We start from the raw sequence: 21734 nt of genomic DNA on the forward strand, positions 1-21734 counted from the left end.
AGTGATGTCTCTGGGAAAGACCAAGAACAGAAGTACTTATTTGTCCCAGAAAGAGAAGGGGTCCCTATTTTGAAAAATCCTAATGGAATCCCAAATATTAGTTTAGTAGACTGAAAACAGTACCCTCTGCTTGAAGATTCTTAACACAAATTCAATGTTAAATCAAAAACTATAATCCACAGAGTTCATAATAACTTATTTGGCAGAAGTGTCTCAGATCCATAGACAGCATGCTTTGGGTTTCTTTTAAATAACTGAAAAAAAAATAAGATAAATTACCAAAGACAACTTTTTATTAGCTATATTCAATATTCTTCCTCCATAATTAAGGTAAAAGTATCTCAGCAACTTTTCCCTTTTAAAATCTACCACTCAGTAATCATATAGATTATTCTGGCTATTTAATTTTTCACATCTGCTTGTGCTGCCATAGTGTAACATTTGATAAGACAATTAACTGGTTGCACACTCAATGAACTTTTGGTGGGATTATTACACCTTACATTAGTACAAAATTATCAGGAAAGGCTTCTGAAGCAAACTTTTTGCCATATAGGAAGATGAGGGATGGGGAATGATACTACAGTTAAAGACATTTTTCTGCCTCTAATGTTTGTTACCAGTTCTAGAAGTTGTAGTTACCCGGCAATTTTGAAGAACTGAACCGAAAGTCTAATCAAAGTATAAGTGCCTTCAACTAAGACAGGACGTTGAAACTACACGGAGCAACAGGGGTGGGAAATTTTCTGTTGCTCTTCTTGCCTATGCTTTACGGTACAAGGGTTGGCCCTGGTTTGGTCCACCTGCCAAGCAGAGTTTAAAGTTTCCGAGGCTTGCAGGAACACAATGACTTGGATCTAACAGCCTAAATGGGAAGATGGGAATTTCTGCAGCATTGAGGAAGCCGTTAAACTCCTGTTAAGCAAACTTTTTTTTTTTTTTTTTTCAATGTGTCTGTGCCCACGACAGACCTCCTCTCTCACGGACCAGAAATTATTTCTGATAATCCAGGATATACCAAAAGCTTGAAGACATATGGCTGGGAAATGAAACAACCCTGGAGTGTGGCCACATCATTATTTTGTGTCGCATGGTACCAGATGGGCAGTTGGTGAATGGCGCTGGGATGTGAATGGACAGTTTTATAACGTGAATTTTTCCCCCATAGAGCTGAAACAGACATTTCCCTCTCTTGTCTTTTGGTCTCTAGCACTCGGAATTTCCCCCTCTCTGCAATATCAATTAACTCAACTTTGCAGTGGGGTGGCCAAAAAGGAAGAGGATGAAGAGGGCTTTATAATCCTATAAGTGCTGGGCGAGTCACAGCGCCCCGGGAACTGCGGCTGCGACCCGCCGCGTCCTGTGCGGATTTCAGGACTTACACGGTGCGCGGGCGGTTATGGAGTGGACCGTGCATTTGAACCGCGGAGGATAGACACCCGGGCTCGGGAGGGGTGTGCCGATCTCCAGGCAGCCTTGGAGGCCGCTGCTGACTCTCGCCAGTAGCATTTGATTACCATTTTCATCGTTCTTGAAAAGTCATGGAAGACGGCCCGCTGCCCGACCTCAGAGACATCGAGCTGAAGCTGGGACGCAAAGTGCCCGAGAGCCTACTGCGCTCGCTCCGTGGGGAGGAGCCGGTCCCCCCGGAGAGGGGCCGAGACCCCGGAGGGGGGCGCGGGGGCGGCGGCAGCTGCTGCAGTTTCCCTCTCTCCTCATCGTCCTCCTCTTCGTCCTCCCCCACCTCTGGCTCCCCACAGCCCAGCCACTCCAGTAGCACCCTGGAGAGGCTGGACACCAAGCTTCACCTCCTCAGGCAAGAGATGGTGAGTGTGGTGCGCCGGCGGTGGGAGTGGGAACCCGGGCGGCAAGACCCGGGAGGCGGGGCAGGGGAGAGAGGGCGACAGGGGCGGCCGAGCCGAGGGCTGGGTTCGTGGGAAACACGGGTGAGAGGGGCGCGCAGCGGGTGCGCGTACGGATGTGGCTGCAGGAAGCCTGTTTACCGGCGACTTTGCTCGGTCGCAGTTCGCTAAGACGGGAAAGCCTGCCCTCCCTGCTCTGCGTACTTTCTGAAGCTTACTCGCTGCTACCGGCTCTGACCATTCAGCTGCCGGTACACAGCCTCCCAGGCATAAACCCGCCCGAGGGTCTGCAGTTACTGCACCCATCTGGGGCCTGCGGTCTGCCGTTCACACTTTCGTTTCCAAACGTGGGTCGGTCCGTTGCGCTTATTGCAAAAACACTTCTTGGTTTGCCGAAAGGTGGCGCGGCGGGGTCCCTGCAGCCCTTGTTCCTGGCTCACTCCTCTTAACCACTGCTGCTCCCGCCCTTTGGTGCAACCCCCAAGCCACCGTGGAGCTGATTCCCCACTGCTGGTTCTGAAAACAATGGCTCAGTCGTCCTCGATGTCCTTATGAATAGCTTGTTTCACGGTTAATCCAAAAGAGCAGGTGATCCCCTGGCCCAGGGATTTGCTAATACCCACTTCCTACCCTTCCCCCTCAGTCCTCAATCTGCAATTGTTTTCTGTGCTGTTTGCAAACGTTAGCCTAAGAATAGGACAATGGGGCTAGCGAGGGTCCCAGAATACTTGTTATTCCGGATGTACTTAGAGACACTTTATTTACTTGCCGTGAACTCGGACAAATTACTTAACCTCTCTGGACCTCGGGTTAATTTTTACTGTGAACTGGTTGGAGGAAATGATTCCTTCCTAAATCCTTTTAAAGATGACCACACAACAAAACCGCATTTCCCACCAGCTTGGAAAGGAGGAAAGTAACAACCGGAGCCTCAGCCACTTCTGCATAAGTGATCCTATCTATAGGGGCTTTGCATGAAAAAGAAGTAACCGGTAGTGTTACCCTAGCTCCTCTCTTTTTGCAGTTGGAACACTGGGAGGGAATACATTCCACAGCATAAAGTAATCTTGGCAAACAAATTAGCACAAAAAGCCATTCTTCAGAGATCATGTCCCATGTTCAGAATTTTTACCACACTTATCAACACAAGGGCTCCAAAAACCTCTCTTAAGATCTCTTAAACTGGTCTACTTAAGAACTTTACTTTTCATGCCTCAAGTATCCATTTTCTTCCCAACTGGAATGCACCAGATGTTGAAAGCAAACATGTAGAGATTCATACATACATAGTTCTATGTATGCATGTATATATATGTAATGCAAAGATATCATTACTCTATTCCTATTACTATATTTCACTAAATATATACACACACCACAGGTTATACATATTATTCAATAAGTATTCAGTAAGTGCATTTACTGTATCTGGTAATTAACCAGGTGCTCAAAATATACAACATAAAAGTTCAAGGAGCCTATTTGCTGCTGCTGTTGCTAAGTCGCTTCAGTTGTGTCCAACTTGGCGACCCCATAGATGGCAGCCCACTGGGCTTCCCCGTCCCTGGGATTCTCCAGGCAAGAACATTGGAGTGGGTTGCCATTTAGGGCTCTCAAATCTCTTGCACTTACCATTTATTATTTATATTAACAGTATATCAAGCCAAGTGTACTGAAGAATTTTGTAAGATTTTTAGAAAATTGTTATTTTTCAATGAAAGGTATTTTCTAGCCTTGTTTTTCTCCATGAAAATGTCATAGAATTAATAAAAATCTGTTTTCCCAAGCCAGGTCTTGCTATATAACTATGTTATATAAATAAATAAATTTAAAGATAAGAAACAGAAACAGCAACAATATTTTCTACGCAGCATAGTTATCTTCGGATCCGGGAGAATTTATGCCAGAGCAGATGTTTTTGTCTTCAACTTTGTCCTCTAATAAAGGTCTCCACTGAGCAAATGATAACACTGCCACTGGCCATGGGAGTTTAGAGGGAAGGAATCAAAAACAGGTATATTCCCCTGCCAATGAGACAATTTCGCCCCCATTTTATGTAACTCTTGTGGGTGCTAAAACCTCCAGCGTCAGCATAATTGCAAAGCAACATATCTGTTTTTATGTAGACTTGGCAGTTTTGTTATAAATGTGGAACAGATGTAGCTGTACAGTCCTTTCTATCTCCTTCTCGCATCCTCCTGGAGAGAAGTTGGGGCGAGGCCTCTGTGAGTTGTATGTTCTTTTATGCCCTCTCCTGTGAGCACTGAGTCAGCCTGTTTGGACTTATGCCTGACCCACATTTTATGCTCATTACTTTGTATTCACAGATTTTTCTTCTGGATGATCTGGAATTATCAGGCTTGGGTCCTGCCCTCAGAACTCCTTCCTATGAAACACCTTAGCCTTGTACAAGACTCTGGACACTTGCAGGAATTAAGACTTCCTTCTTTTCCTATTAAAATGTGTGTGCTAACCATTGACCAAAGGCACCATAGACTTTTGTGAGATAGAATCTCAACACTTGCAATTCTTTACACGCACCTGGTTTTCTCATTGTCTCTCTCTCTCATCTCCTTTTATGGTTTTGTGAATCATTACCTTAACTCTTTTTTTTTTTTTTTTAATTATTACCTTAACTCTTATCTGTAAATATTACAATCAAAGCTCTTAGAGGTCTGTGAGACTCAGGTGTAAAGAAAGGAAGATGAAAGAGATTGAAGTAGGGAGGAGCTGTTTCTGTAGCCAAACTTCTTAACCTTGAAACTCTTGTTAGCAACATGAATAGTGCATGTTCACGTGGGAAGGAAGGGTGTGGGAAGGAAAATATTGGAAAAGAAAATTTTCAGGCATATATTTGATCGCTGCTGTTTTTGTTTTAGTCGCTAAGTCATGTCTGACTCTTCTGTGGCCCCATAGACTGTAGCCCACCAGGTTCCTCTGTCCATGGGATCTCCTAGGCAAGAATACTAGCGCAGGCTGCCATTTCCTTCTCCAGGGGATCTTCCCAATGCAGGGATGGAACCCGTGACTCTTGCATTGGCAGGTGGATTCTTTACCACTGAGCCACCAGGGAAGCCCATATATTTGATACAGTAGGCCAATTCAAAGTTACCATCAGGATATTTTTGAGAGGGAGCACATTTTTCCCAATGGGTAAATTATTTTTCAATTTAAAGATAAGGAAATTTGACAATACAATAAGCAAATTCAGGGATATATATAGGAAATTTATAACAAAATTGGAAATAGATGTCTGATGTCTTATGCAAAGTCGGCCCAGTAATATTTGTTCACTGCTCTTCAATTGACAGTGTTTTACTATCGGTCATATTATTTGAGCCTCAGGTCATAACTGAGAAGGAAGTATCTTCACATTTTGGGAATGAGATCATTGTGGCTTAGAGGTGGCTGAGAAAACAGGCCAGGGTCACACAGCTAATTAGTAAACAGAATCACAATTTGAACGCATATCATCTGACTCCATGTACTATGATTTTCCCCCATTCTAGTCTGCATCCCAATAATTTCTCTTCAAAATACAGAATAATTTTTATAAATCTGTGATAAGTCACAACCCCTACAGTACTTAAAAGGACCAACAAAAAGAAGTCATGATGTCATGTCACGGGTAGTTTCAGATATTGGTTCATTCAATAACCAACAAATATTTATTAACTGCCAACAATGTACCAGGCCTGCCTTGAGACACTGGGGATTTAGTACAAAATGCTTACTTTAAAAAGTAAGTCTTTGGAGGCCCTGTCCTATATTTGGACTTTTCATTCTAACTACCTATGCAGACTCCACTTGCAAAGGTTTCTTAAGAATAAGACTTTAAATATTGCTTATCAAATACTGTTCTAAGTTTGAGAATGTCACATAATATCTGAAATATTTTTCTAATAAATGTAAATAATCTCTGTCAAAATCTGTGTATACCAGTTAGTAGTAAATTTTATACTGCAATTTTCTTTAACAAGATGTTCCATGGATTTTAGTGTTATCTCAATAACATCTGTACCATACCTCTAGTTTAAGAGTGAACATTATGTGTGTTGATTTACTCTGGAAAAATTTTGAAATGTATAAGATTATAATGGTAATCACTCAAGAATCAGAGTCTGGAGTTAGAAGGGATCTAATAGACCCATTCAAGTTTGCTTTCCTAGATAACTACTGTTCAGAACAACAAAGAATGCTGAATGAAGTATTTACTACTTACTTATGCCACATTCCAGATTTTTGGAATTTTAGTCAATTCTGTGTCATGCTGGAATGGTTAATGTTGTGCCATTAAGAATGACTAATCTGAAAATATTGTTTCCTCATCCCATATTTAAGCAACTACATATTTGCAACTACTTTTGCAGCTGTGTAATAGTCAGGGATAAACAATTTCAAGTTAGTTATTTGTCTTACTATTAAAGCATTCAAATATCCCACCTAATTCTTCAACTCGTGCTTTAATACAGTTTTCTAGATAATACCCAGGGCTAGACATAAACACACATAAATACAAGGCACATAATGATACTAGAACATAAATTAAAAATTTTTGAAAAGGATAGAATTGTATTTGGTTTTTATCAATACTTTCTCTTATCTATCTTTTCCATGCCCCTTCTCATAACAAATGGTTTGTCTATTTTGTAATAAAAACTAAAGTTACTTTATATTTCCTCAAAAAGTGATCATAATTTCATTAAATTAATTTCACAATTGCTTTGGACGTGTTTCAAATTAGGCTAGGAGATTTCTATCATTTGTTCCATAATACTGTTTCAGTAGTATTTTTACTGTTTTATCACGTAGTTGTGTTTTTTTTTAATTGGACAAAACTTTATGTAAAACTCTTGGGTATATACTTGAGAAGTCATAACATGGAAGGCATTTTCCTTGATGAGTTCACAAGACAGCTGAAAAGATAAAACGGGGATATAATTTTGCCAGGGAAAGATTACAAACCAATATGTCAGCATGCCATAGTGGAAATCAGACATAACTGCTGAGATTAAAAGATAAGGCTCAGGAGATTTCTCATGGCAAATGTGTCTTGTACAAGGAATTAAAAGTGCTGATAACCATGCAAATTAAGGGCTAAATATTAGTGATAAAGACATCAAAGAGATAAGAAAATCTGATTCCTAAACAGTAGCTTCTTCTGTAATTTTGCACATGGAATATCATACTTAATCTAGTAAATTATGTTGGTATGTGTTTCCTTACACAGTGACTTAAAACTGACAGCAGTGTAGGCAAAGATAGTAATTTTTCTTTGCTAGAAACACATAGAATTCAGAGGATTTATGCATAACTTAAAAAAAAGTAACATATCAAAGAACTGATGAGCCCTGCCCTGTCCCCAGGAATGTACATCGAATGGAAAGAATTACCTTCCATTCAAGTTGTACAACCATACTGCTTCAGTCTTGAGAGACCACAAACTTTATGAGGATTTTTTAACTTCTCATAAAAGATTATGTTTACTTCCTTGGTAGCTAAAAACATTCCGTTTACATTCCATTTTATGGTAATGAATCATAATTAAAACACTTTCTCATATAAGACTTTAGTTCTTGAAGATACTACTTCTGAAACTGTGATTCATGGCTGGAATCTCTGGGATCCCTGACAAGTTGTTATTTTTGGTTTTTTTTTTGGCGGGGGGGTGGAGTTCTTTGAAGAACATTCCTTTTTGATTGTCTTTTAAAGCTTGTTCAGTCACTACTCAAGTGGTGAACCTCTGGTTCGGTGGAACCTTCGTAAATTTTGGAATCGGACAAGTTGGGATTCCCAGTCAAGCCTAGAGCAAGTCAGGGTGCAGACAGACCACAGGGCCCACCAGCCTGCCAAGGCCCCGAACCCTGTTCTTGCAGAGACGTTTAGTCCATCTTTCCTGGTGGGAGGGCCTGTCCAGTCCTTAGCAACCCTCATTCTAACCTTGGCTCTTTCACTCACTACTGTGTGGCATCTGCAAGTTATATAACTACTCTAGGACCCTGCTTTCTGTTAACATAGTGATTAGAGCATCTCTCATAAGGCATTGTAAGAATCCAATGAAACAATATTAAAAAAAAATCAGCTATCATTGATACATCCAAAAGCAGTAAGAGAGATGACAGTAATAGGTGTTCTGTCAATTACACGGCCGTCCTGTTGATCATACACAGAGAGCCCTTGATGGGACTGATGAAAGTGCCGCTACCTCTTCTATCAGACTGACCGTCATGGCACTTCTCATGCATCAGATCTTCCACAGAGACCGCCTTTCCATAAAAAGCAAAAAAGAAACCTGTGAAACCTTTCCCCAGCTTGAGTGCAAGCAAAATATAGTAGCATAAAGAATTATGGAACTGAATTTCTGGTAGTTTAACAAATCTGAGGAATTGAGACTAGTATTTGGTTATTTATCGTGAGACTTTTCTATGTAGAAGGCACTGTGTTAGTTTAACAATTATATGTACTATCCCATTCTTATAATAATCATAACTAAATATATTATTCACAAATATTGTTTTATAGACAAAGCATTGAGGCTTACTGTTAATGCTCAAAACTACTGAGAGAGTGGGGATAAGCTAGGCTGGGGTCAGAATCTGAGCTTTAAACCTGTGCTGCTACATTTCACCCTTTAGAGAACCCTGTTGCCCATGTTGATACTCAGGTTTAAATGTACATGTGTGATTGTCTTCTAGAATTTACAAAATGAGTTAAACTGTGTGGTCATTTACCATAAACCCTCCAGGGGGGAACAAGAACTAAAGACATCTGACTTAGGAACAACCAAGATTTGGACGAACATGTTTAAAATCAACTTGTATCTAGCAGTTGTACCCTTTCTCTTTGCCACCATCACCAACATCTCCATAAATACTTTTTTACAAAAGCTGCTGGTGAATAATGCCCTGCCTTGACTAGTTCAAGGCTCAGAGTTCAATACTGGAGCTCAGTTGTGTCCATGACTTGGAATTTTAAAAACTTACCACTGGTCGCATTTTAGTTCCCTGAGATATTCTCTGAAATTAAGCTTGGCTCCTAGATAACTCACTAGAAAGTAGTAGAAATGAGAAATCCTTACACCTGCGAGGACTTTACAGATGTGTGCTCAAAACACCTTGATCCAAACTGTGCTCAATGTAAACTAGTCATAGAATTTCATAAGGAAAAATAATATTTTCAAACATACATTTCAAAAGCCTCAGTCTTTAAAACCCAAGTAACTCTCCTTTTAAAAAAGGCGATAAATACTGTGCTCAATATTTATTATATCAATTTTACAGATAAGGAAACTATGGCTCACAGGGATTACTAATTTGACTAAGTCACCATAAATGGTTTCCCAGCCATTCATTCAAACAAGAACCACTGGGTATCTGCTGGATCCAAATTACTCCCAAACAGTGCTATATCTCAGCACCGTGAAGTGTGCATTTATTGTGAATGGACATTTTTACAATAATTTCATCACACAACTACCAGTGGATATTTTGGTATCCCTTTAAAATATTATTGTTTCCGTATATTATCTATGGTGAAACAGATCACCAGCCCAGGTGGGATGCATGAGACAAGGGCTCGGGCCTGGTGCACTGGGAAGACCCAGAGGAATTGGGTGGAGAGGGAGGTGGGAGGGGGGATCGGGATGGGGAATACATGTAAATCTATGGCTGATTCATATCAATGTATGACAAAACCCACTGAAAAAAATAAATAAATAAAGGAAATCAAAAAATAAATAAATAAATAAAAGTAAACAACAACAACAACAACAAATATTATTGTTTCCTTTTGAACTTAAATATACGCTCTCTTATTATAAAACTTTCAGAAATATTATATAAAGGAAAACAAAAGTCCCTTTTCACCTACCCTCAACACATCTTCCCTCTTACTCCTGACCCCAAAGGAAACTAGTGCTGGCAATCTGGTATGAATCCTCTTGGGTCTTTCTCTATGTCTTTGCCTGCATATATAGGCATATATACACTTATAGAATTTAACATGTGTGGATTTCATTTTTCTTATTTTACACAATAATACTTTATTATGCCACCTGGCATTTATTGGATTAGTACAATGTACCAGTTGGAACTGTAAATAGTTTTCATGAATAGTGCCATTTCATTCTCACTCCTAACCTACTTGTGAGGTAAGACCTGTGGGGTGTTAGGTAATATAAACAGATTACTGATAAGAGTTTAAGAAACATTTATCTAGTCAATTTGTATCTTATAAAATCAGTTCACTTATATGAATCTCAACTAGTCACTCATTAAAATGAAAAAGGCATTAGTCTGCTTTTAATAATAAATGATTATCCAAATATTCAGTAGTTCTTTTAGAATCAAATTCCACCCATAGAAATCTGACTTAATCAGACCATTTCATCACTCCTTTGAAGAAAGTAACCAAGTCTTCAAACTGGAATGTATTTCTCATCAGTCACTTGCCATTTAACATAATCTCCGTATTGAGTTTTTTTTTAATAATAATATCAACAAAACTTTTAAAAGTTGGGTCAGAATGCTAACATGGCACAAGATGATTCATGCCACATGGAGGAACCAGAATGGCCATCCTTGAAACTAAAGTGCCCTCTGTGGTCATGGCTCAAAACCATCTTAGATTTGTTCAGACTTTGGAAGGCTCATGAGGACAAGACAGGTTCTACTCATAGAGGTCAGACATAATTACAACACTGGATTCTTTATTTGAAGAAATAACTAATATCCTTCAAACTGATTCTTACATGAAAGTGATATATAAAAGTGGAACTATATTACTGACCAATTTGCCCTCTCCCTGAAGGCACATCTTATGGACAGTTGGAAGACTGCAAAGCAAAAAATCAGAAGAGTGAGCTATTAAAGGGCTTCCCAGGTGGCACAAGTGGTAAAGAAACTGCCTGCCAAGGCAGGAGACATAAGACATACAGGTTCAATCCCTGGGTCAGGAAGATCCTCTGGAGGAGGGCATGGCAACCCACTCCAGTATTCTTGCCTGGAAAACCCCATGGACAGAGGAGCCTGGAGGGCTACAGTCCATGAGGTCGCAAAGAGTCAGACATGACTGAAGCGACTTAGCATGCACACACACAAAATATCTTCTTGTCCTGCACGAACTATATCCAGGTTGCTAAATAGGCCTGGAACATACTTTCACAAAAGCAACATCTGAAATGATTATTGCCCAAGTATGAAATGATCATTTCAACACTGACAAGTCCTTTCTATTGAGTAAGGTGAATTACAAATCAACTGACTCCTTAGGATCTTAGTTGCAGTGGCTGATGGTAATCACGGACAAGACTACCACAAGGAAGGTAATGGATTGGACGACTATTCTTTGAGAACATTTACCAAGCATTCCACAGTTTCCTCCTATGAGCCCATGCCTCCTGCCAGAAATAGGTGGGTAGAAAATATTGACTCTGATAGATTTTACATAGGATTTTAGTGAGAAAAGCAGTCATTGCAGAATGCAGAAAAGGACAAAAAGTAACTGATTATAGACAGACAAAGCCCTTTATAGGATTTCATGGATAAGCATCTGAAACCATATTCTAGCCTCTTACCATCTTACAAAGGAAAGGAAAGGAAAGTGAAATCGTTCAGTTGCGTCCAACTCTGTGACCCCATGGACTGTAGCCCACCAGGCTCCTCCGTCCATGGGATTCTCCAGGCAAGAATATTGGAGTGAGTTACCATTTCCTTCTCCAGGGGATCTTCCCAACCCAGGGATCGAACCCGGGTCTCCCGCATTGGAGGCAGACACTTTAACCTCTGAGTCACCAGGGAAGCCCTACCATCTTACAAGATGATGATAAAACAGTAGTGCCAGAAGGCCACCAGTTTCATCACTTAAATCAGTGATTTTATAACCACACTATAAAACTTAATGATTTAATGGTATTTTAAATATTGTTCATTGACACAATTTTTCTGCAGAAAAAGCACATGATTATTTAAGACATATTTATAAATCTCTGGAGCTAAAGAGTTCCATAAGGTGAAAGTCTGATAAAATCCTATGTTCAGTTCAGTTCAGTCACTCAGTCATGTCCAACTCTTTGGGACCCCATGAACCACAGCATGCCAGGCCTCCCTGTCCATCACCAACTCCCAAAGTTTACCCAATCTCATGTCCATTGAGTCAGTGATGCCATCCAACCATCTCATCCTCTGTCATCTCCTTCTCCTCCTGCCTTCAATCTTTCCCAGCATCAGGGTCTTTTCCAATGAGTCAGCTCTTCGCATCAGGTGGCCAAAGTATTGGAATTTCAGCTTCAACATTAGTCCTTCCAATGAACACACACTACTGATCTCCTTTAGGACGGACTGGTTGGATCTCCTTGCAGTCCAAGGGACTCTCAAGAGTCTTCTCCAACACCACAGTTCAAAAGCATCAATTCTTCAGCATTCAGCTTTCTTTATAGTCCAACTCTCACTTCCTTACATGACTACTGGAAAAACCATAGCCTTGACTAGATGGACCTTTGTTGACAAAGTAATGTCTCTGCTTTTTAATATGCTGTCTAGGTTGGTCATAACTTTCCAAGGAGTAAGCATCTTATAATTTCATGGCTGCAGTCACCATCCACAGTGATTTTGGAGCCCAAAAAAATAAAGTCTGACACTGTTTACACTGTTTCCCCATCTATATGTACATGACTTCATTTGTCACTTTCTATTTGGGCCACATTTTGGTTGTATATTTCAGTTTGGTTAAGAAAACTACTGTCTTTTTCTCCCTCTCTATAATAATCCTGAGGGCAGAAGCTATGATTAAACACTGCTTATGTTTCCCTAACGCCCAAGCAATCATTTAGGGACTCAGCATTTATTTAATGTGTAAATCAAAGTACATCTTAGTCCTGGTTCTAATTTTTTGCTTTGGAAGGCATTAACAACGTTGCCTTTTGGGACTCGAACATAGAATCCCAATCCTTCCACTGCTTCCCACCAGCCATGCCCAGTCACCTGGAACTTAAGTTCTTGGTTAAGAAAGACAGATGTTTTTCTTCCTATTATCTGTTACTGTGACACTTAACAGAGAGAGAGAGAAAAACAGGAGGGAGGGTGGGGAGAAGAGAGAGGAAGCGGGTGGGGGAAGGAGGTTGAAGAAAAGGAGGAAGGAAAAGAAAAGAACCTTTTTTCCTCTGTGACGTGATACAGAAGAATTTTTCTTGGTTTCTGGACCTGTTCTATTCTCACATATGGTCAGTTTCAGAATCTGTTACTCTCAGGGATACTGGCCACATAGGAATGAAAGGATTGTTTTCCATCTCCATTAGGTGCACAAAGAAATGCACATTTTAGTTTCTGCCATCTTCTTTTCCTATTCTGGAATGAGGTTCTGAAATCCCAGAGTTAAAAAAAAGGAACTTATAAGAAAGAGAGACATCATTTATAATATTATGTACAATACATATTGATATATAACACAGTTTGTGTGGTTTTGGTTGAAAATGATAATTTATTTTGCAGTCTACCTTGGTACTCAGAGAGCACTGATTTCTTGGGCATACTTCTCTGACTCTCCTTGGCACATCCTCAATACAGACTTGGGAACACTGTGTCTGAGGTGTTTAAGGCAGTCTGCAAACTCACGGTGAACATCATCAGCAATGTCCAGATGGGTCAATTAGATTGACAGAATGAGAAAAGTTAGGTTTCTTCAGTATTTATTATAAGATTCTAGAACTGGAGGCTGTTTCAAAGAATGAACCAAGTTTTCTGTTTTTAATTGGTAACTAGATTTCAAAGATGAAAAATGGCTATCAGATATGTTAGTATCACTACTCAACTAGCAACTGCATGGGTTTCCTTCAGGACTTTTTTTGTCCCTATGTGAACTTTTAAATACTACTCACTTTCCAAAAAGCATTGGTTTTATCCCCTTCCAAGAAGCTACACTGCATAGTCTTTTGCTGCTTTTAATCTTCCTACTTCTTGTTTATATTACTAACAGGAAAAATTTACAAATATGTGGGGAATTTTTTTAAAACTGTATTTTAAAATAATTTTGGATTTTACATAAAAGCTACAAAAACAGTACTGAAAGCATGCTATACCACCCTCCCAGGCTCTCCCATGTTACCTTTACCTTTTCATTCTTTCCCTCTCCCCTTCCTCTTTCTCTCCCTCCTACACACATATCCACATACCCATACAAAAACACACTTTTCCTTAAACATTCTTCAACTTAAAAGTTTCCCTCTAGATACTTCAGTGAACGTTTCAGCACAAGAAGTTATAAATATTGTCCTTCCTCCCTCCTATATATAGCATATTCATAATTAATGACTTACATCACTTTTTCCTGCTGAATTTAGAATATTTTTCAACAGAGCACTACAGATGGCCACCTTACATCAGTCAGAAGCATACCTCAGGCCAGCACTTGGTTAAATTATACAAGTGTGTCTATACCTGAAGCGTATTTGGAGCAATTGGAAGAACATGCTCTCAATTGCCTACCTTCTTATTGACTTAATGCCAGAAACTGTGTTCTTACAAAATCGTCTTTTCAGAGTTTGGGCTCCATGTGAAAAAATGAAAGGGTAACTGGAAGATTTTGGACCCTAGGTGGTATTCAGTAAATACATTTTGAGTGTTAGACACTTTCTACTACTGATGTTTAAGCTGTGTAGGGGCAAGGATGCTGGAAGCTAGTTTTGTTAAGTGAGGAAGAGCAGAGAAGACCACGTGGACAAAGGAAATAACCTTTTGGCATTTTTTTTGTCTAAGAAAATATTTCCCCTATGAGTTGTTATTTTGCACTGTACACCATAGTTTACAAAGCATTTTCACATATGCTATCTTCTTTTCTCAATCATGGGGTTATGAGGTTACAACAATCAGACAATGAATGTAACATTTGCAGCATATGCTGTTTTACAATGTTTATAGAATTCATTTGTTAGAATATAGTATCTGCCTTGTAAATGTGACTAATAATAACAGCCTTCTGCCTGATATTATACTCACTTGGCTAAAGAAGTAATAAATCAAGCTTTGCTATGACCACCATCGTGTTACATTAAATTTAGCATTTAAAATTCAGACAAACTCATTTTGGGGATTATATTTAATAGTAAAATCTATATATTGAATTAAGTCTTGAAAAATACCCACTTGTTTTTCCTTTAATCTGGCTATGTTCAGAGTTTGCCAGGAACTACGGCTCTGACAAGCTTGATGAAAGAGAATTTTAACTTTTATATTCTGCTTGTTAATTTTGAGCTTACTACTTCAGTTTTTAAATGTCTGTTTCCTTTATAAAGTAATACTTGTTCCAATTATTCCTTATTTGGAAGTTTTTAAAAGTTAGTTTGGAAAAGCCAGAATAAATATGTGAGAAGAAAGTCGGGATAACGAAGAGTTGAGATTTATAGTTTTCTTTCTATGTGTATTTTTGTCAGTGGGAAAAAATGAACTAGAATATGACAAGGATTATTTTGGTAGACACTGGACCTATGATGATGAACCCACAGATTTTCATGGAGACCAAGCTTACATAAGGACTTAGAAATGGATTTTGAAATTTCCTCCACTCTGTCCAGTTCCCCTCCCTCTAACCACCACCCTTCAGTAGTCTATGAAATTACACAGAAATTAAACTGCCATGTCTACCATCATGTGTCCTGCTTGAAGATAATCTGGTACCACAGGGAAATGAAATTTGAATTTTCCATATCAGTATGCTTAATGCATCATGAAACTATTTTCTTAGATGTCTGTATTGGTATAATTTCTTTGGGTTATTATTTGAGTTGATTTTTATCAGCATAGTATTGTCCTTTGCCTTGATCTGTACTTCAGAGTGGAGTCTGATGAATATCCTGTGGGTCCTGGTAAGCATTTTTTGAACTGGTTCAGATGCTCACTGGCAGTAATTTTTAATGGCCCTCCATTCCATCCAAGGGTTGACTTACATTTATAAGTGGGATTAAAAAACACCAATTTCAAAAAAAAAAAAACAAAACACCAATTTCACAGAAGATGGGAAACTTATTCAGTGAAGCAATTGACTACTTCTATTCTGTTGCAGTTGAAATGTCATCTGGATTCATAGATGATAAAAAAGTGAGTGTTAGTCACTCAGGCGTGTTCGACTCTTTGCGACCCCAAGGACTATAGCCCACCAGACTCTTCTGTCCATAGAATTCTCCAGGCAAGAATGCTGGAGTGAGTAGCCCTCCTTTCTCCAGGGGATGTCCCTGACCCAGGGATCAAACCCTGGTCCTCCTGCATTTGCCGGCATGATGAGATATTTGGAATTTTGGAGGAATTTTTAAGATCATGAGATCTTAATGGTTGTCATGTATTATATTAATTTAGTATTGTTGTTTAGTCGTTAGGTTGCATCCATCTCTTTTGTGATCCCATGGACTGTAGCACGTCAAGCTCCTCTGCTCATGGGATTTTCCAGGCAAGAATACTGGAGTGGGGTGCCATTTCCTTCTCCAATATTAACATATACTATAGCTTTAAAGGGAATTTAAGAAGACAGTGAAAGAATTTCTTTAAACAGTATTCCTTCCAGTCACAATACAAAGCAATCTTTTTAGTGAGCCATAACTTTACTTGGCAATAGACAAGGAAAATCAACAGGCTTTGAAGGGTGGTGGCAGCACAAAATGGAATTGTTCAAACATTTTGATTTAATTAATAAACAAAATGAGTTCAGAATATTGTCATTAGCAGTCAATAAATTAAAAAACAAGGCTAAACTCACAAAAGGATACTACTTTCTGTGTTGGATACTTTTAAATAATCACAGCACAACTATCTTACCTTATTGACATTAACAAGCAAGTGGGTTAAAATGATTACTGTTAAGAGTCTGTAACACTTTTACTTAAAACCACGAACCACTAATTAAGTTTCCAAGGAGCGCTATCAAACTCTCACATTGCTGAGTCGGAAATGGAGATAGAGAGACAGAGTGATTTACAGTAGACTGAGACAGGCCAGACTTCCCACTTTCCAAACTGGTTGTTCCGGATGCTGTGGAACAGCCAACATAAATAGAGGAGATGCGTTTCTATTTATATGCTAATTCCCAAAGTCCAGATATCATTATGGGAATGCTCAGAAATTTCTTAATACTAAGTGTTGTGTTATGTTTGTTTGCTTTCAGTCTTAAGACAAAATGATTCTGTTTGGATTTCACCCAATATTCCTTAAGGAGAGATACACTGTTCCTTTTTAGTTTTTTTTTTATATCTTTGAGTTGATTTTTTTGTCAATAGGATCAAATAACTTGAAAAATTTACCTACATAAAACCCAGTGCCTTTTTGTAAGCAGAATTCTGTGCTACTCAAGGACACTAACTCCTCTGAGAACAAATAAAATAAGTATATACTAAGAATGTCAAGTTGATTCTTGTTAGACTCATTTCCAAGTGTGTGAATCTATTTTCTCTCTCTTGACATTATACATGAAATTAACTTTTCCCCAGCCAAAAATTTTAATTGTTCCACTATCTATAGTAAATATACATCTTTCCAAATCCTCACTCTTTGTTGGCCCTTAAAAACTCTCAATTGCAAATCATTTAACTATGTAAATGTCCACCCTGGACACTATTCCCCATCTCTGCTTCTAGAAATGTTTTCTAGAATAGAGATCAAGTAAGTAAAACACATTCTAAACATCATCTTTATCCCACTCTCATATAAACGCCAGGAAAAATACAAATGAATTTCAGACAAGAATTTCAGGTAACTTGCAAATTAATCAGATAAGGCATGAGGTTGTTACTAAAACAATAGCAATATTTAACCTCCACATTATTGAAAATTCTGGTCTAATGCCAAAAGGTTCTGATCCATAATAAAATGTAATTTTTATTGGAAACAAATTATATCTAACTATTTAATATTGTGCATACACATGTATCTTTTACATCTTAATATATCACCCCACCTCAAGTTCTTCAACGTGCTCTGTGTATACTCTTGTCTTGACATTTGTACATGTCATTCCTATTGTCTGAATCCTTTTTCCTCTCCCATCCTTATCCTTCCCACATTCTGTTAACTCTGATTTTTTATCCTTCAAGTCATATCATGGATAATACTGTATTTTGTTGTGTTTTTTTATATCCCTCATAAGACTATAAGTTCTCTCAAAGCCAGAATCTCATTCAGTTATTTCATTCTAGAATTCAGCAGAGTATAAGAGCTCAGTATTGGAGGAATAAATGAATAAAGCTGTCTAGAAAGTAATTAGGAGAGTAACTATCAGTAGAAATAATAGCTTGAGCAAATTTAGGATGATTGAGGTGGATGGGAAGATTATGCTGGAGTCAATGAAAAGAATATTGGAAAGGTAAAATTATCTAAATGAATAGAAAATACTAATCTAAGAAGTTTGAATAGGATTTGGCTGGCAATAAGGACCAATAGTGTCTACCCACTCCAGTATTCTTGCCTAGAGAATTCCATGGGCAGAGGAGCCTTGTGGACTATATATAGTCCATGGGGTCACAAAGAGTTGGACACAACCAAGCAACTAACACTTTCACTTTTTTCACTAAAGACCATGTAACAAAAGCCGTGTTATATTTTTTAAAATATTATTTTTCTCTTAAGTTCTATTCCTGAGAAGTAAATGGTTTCCATGTGTTTTATATTACAGGATCCTTAAAGTATGCTGTCCTTTTGAAATACTCATAAACAAGAAAGCATGCTGTTTATTACTGAGCAATGAAACTATGCAGAAGAATAAAAAAAATGACAAAAATATTTTTGGAACAAGGAAAGAGAAAAGATTCTACTTATTCAAAATATATATATGTCAAAAACTTTTGTTTTCTTCCTACTAGGTATAATTTCATAATTACAGATTATATGATTACAATATATACCCTCAATAAATTTAAGTTGCCTTTATTAGTATGCTGATATTTTCTAAGAAAAAAAATTATGTTTTAATTATCCAAATGACATTTATCTATGAACTAATTATATAATTCTGTTTATGACTGTTTGATTTATTTTTATTATTATATTTATTATTAATTTTATTTTTAAATTAAAGTAATTTTCTGATTAAAATGTAATATACATTCCTGATACATACATTCTTTGTACATAAAATACAAAGAAAAGATGGAGGGACCAAAAAATGATTACATTACTCTGAGGCCACTGGTGTAACATTTTTGTCTTAAAGTATTTTTCTCCTATAATTTTTCCTTTGCATTGTTGAAGTTACACCTTATATTTTACTTTTTGGAGCTCTTTTTTTTTTTTTTTTGCTGGACATTGTATCATAAGCCTTTTCCTATATGATTTTTCTAAACTTAATTTGTATTGCCTGAAAAATACAGTTTTGTGTGCATTTCCCTAACACTGGATAGTTAACTTGTTTCATATATTTTTGTTGTAATGATATAATATTTCCTTGATAATTCCTAGGCAGGCAGAATAATTCCTCTTGCAACATGATTTTCCAACTCTTCATTCCTTTTTCTTTTGTCAGACTGAATATTTGAGTACTTTGTTTTTCTTTAAAGGGTGCATGAATACTGTTTTCTGATCTCCTGCAGAGGGGAAAAGAGCAGATAAGCACCTGGGTGACCATACCTTATAGATCTCAGTCTGAATCCCAGCTCCATCAGTTTCCAATTGTGTGAAGCTGGCAAGTTACAGATCTCTTTTGAGTTGCAATTTGAAGATGATGATATCCATCAAAGTTTTTGTGAAAATTAGGTGAAATACACACATACACACATCATGAACTAGTGCTTTACCAAAAACTAGCCTATTTTGTATGCAATATGATTATTGTTGGAGTTCTTCGTTGTCACTTTGGAAGTTATTCTGAACTTAGTAACACTTATTAAACTTATTAAAACATTAAAATTTTCTAAGTGGGATTACATAAGCAATACAACAAAAATTAAAACTGTGAATACTTTGTCAAAATAAACCTCCACTACCTTTAAAAAGCATTGCTACCAGGATTCCTCCTGTTTCTGACATCGGTCACAGGGCTTTACTTACAGTACCTATGCTTATTTCCCAGAATTCAACACATAAGCTCCAGCTGCTGTTTATCTGAGCAGTGAATTCTGACATTGTATAACCAGCCCAGAAAGATGCCGTTACTGCAGAATTGTAATGGGAATCACTCTGATAAGTTTAGAGAAGCCACATAGACAGACTCTTAGGTGGGACTAATGTCAAGTTTTAGCTGATTACAAGAATTACATCTCTGAATCAGAAGATAGACAATGGGAAAAGAAAATAAAATTCCCTAGTTTTGGAGGAACCTAGGCACAACATTGGTTATGTTTTAAATTGCATCCAACAAAATTTTAACTTCTAGACAATAACTATAAATTCTAGTGATATTTGAATGTAAGTTTGAACTTTCATTATAGTAGTTTTGCTTTTATTCTGTATTAAAATAAGGGCTAGGGACTTCCCTCATAGCTCAGTCGGTAAAGAATCTACCTGCAATGCAGGAGACCCAGGTTCAATCCTTGGGTCGGGAAGATCCCCTGGAGAAGGAAATGGCAACCAACTCCAGTATTATTGCCTGGAGAATCACATGGACAGAGGAGCCTGGCAGGCTATATAGTTCATGGGGTCTCAAGAATCAACATGACTTAGCGATTAAGCCACCACCAGCACAATATGGGATGGGGCTTCCCTGATTGTTCTGAAGGACAGGGAAGCCTGGTGTGCTGTGGTTCATGGGGTCACAAAGAGTTAGACATGACTTAGCGACTCAACAACAATATAGAATGGGGCTTTCCTGATGGCTCAGTGGTAAAGAATTCACTTGCCAATGCAGGAGACTCAGGTTCTATCCCTGGGTCAGGAAGATCCCTTTGAAAAGGAAATGGAAAAAAAAAAAAAATGAAAAGGAAATGGCAACCCAGTCCCATGTTCTTGCTTGGGAAATCATATGGAGAGAGGAGCTTGGTGAACTACACACAGTTCATGGGGTTGCAAAAGAGTCAGATAGACTTAGCAACTAAACAATGACAACAACAATAATAGGATAAGCTTTTGACTTTTAACTTCAGAAAATTCTTCAAGGACTTTTTTTCAGTTGGAATTATGTATTTTCTTTAATAGATATCGATAGACATTAATAAAGAGCTTTATTAAAAAGATTCACACCCAAAGGAAAAGAAATGATTTGGCATCATCTTTGCTAATTATGTGGCACACACTTATATAAAATCCAGCTATTATGTAGTATAACATGAAAAGTGAAAGTGAAGTCACTCAGTCATGTCCAACTGTTTGCAACTCCATGGACTGTAGCCTACCAGGCTCCTCCATCCATGAAATTTCCCAGGCAAGAATACTGGAATGGGTTGCCATTTCCTTCTCCGGCGGATCTTTCCGACCCAGGGATCAAACCTGGGTCTTCCGCATTGCTGGCAGACTACTGTCTGAGCTACCAGGGAAGCCAATATAACACGTGTGAATGCAAATATTTTGTTTCTTTTTTATCACCTGAGTTTATGGTTGTATTTGTAGAACCAAATCCAAATAGATCATTGACTATATCTTAAAAATGAACAGTAGTTTAGAGGCTAGTGCATTAGGCAAGCATCGCATCTTAGGGTATCTCTGCAGTGGTTTATGGTTATTAAGTAAGTTTTATCATAGGCATCATTCTTATTTCAAATTTATTAAAAAAAAGGGCATATAAAGTTATAAAACTATAAGTGCTTCATAGATGAAATTTTCAGTGTAATATTAGGATCAGGCATCATCTGAGTAAAAATAGTAACACTTCATATTATTATGAATCTGGGTGTCTAGACATGTCCTGATGAATTCATCATGTGCCATCTGTTCCAATAATTCTTGCCACCAGCAGCCTTATTTTTTGCCA

General features: G+C 38.0%; 1 protein-coding gene across 1 annotated transcript in view; it reads left to right on the forward strand.

Annotated features, from left to right (window-relative positions):
* Window positions 1-844: 844 nt before the first annotated feature.
* LURAP1L (leucine rich adaptor protein 1 like) overlaps window positions 845-21734 on the forward strand; it is a 47324-nt gene continuing 26434 nt past the window's right edge. The window contains exon 1 of the mRNA XM_043487019.1: window positions 845-1826. Within this exon, the coding sequence (XP_043342954.1) occupies window positions 1542-1826 (285 nt within the window). The 5' untranslated portion in view covers window positions 845-1541. The remainder of the gene's footprint in view (window positions 1827-21734) is intronic.

The sequence above is a fragment of the Cervus canadensis genome, chromosome 14, assembly GCF_019320065.1.
Source record: "Cervus canadensis isolate Bull #8, Minnesota chromosome 14, ASM1932006v1, whole genome shotgun sequence".
Taxonomy (NCBI): Eukaryota; Metazoa; Chordata; class Mammalia; order Artiodactyla; family Cervidae; genus Cervus; species Cervus canadensis.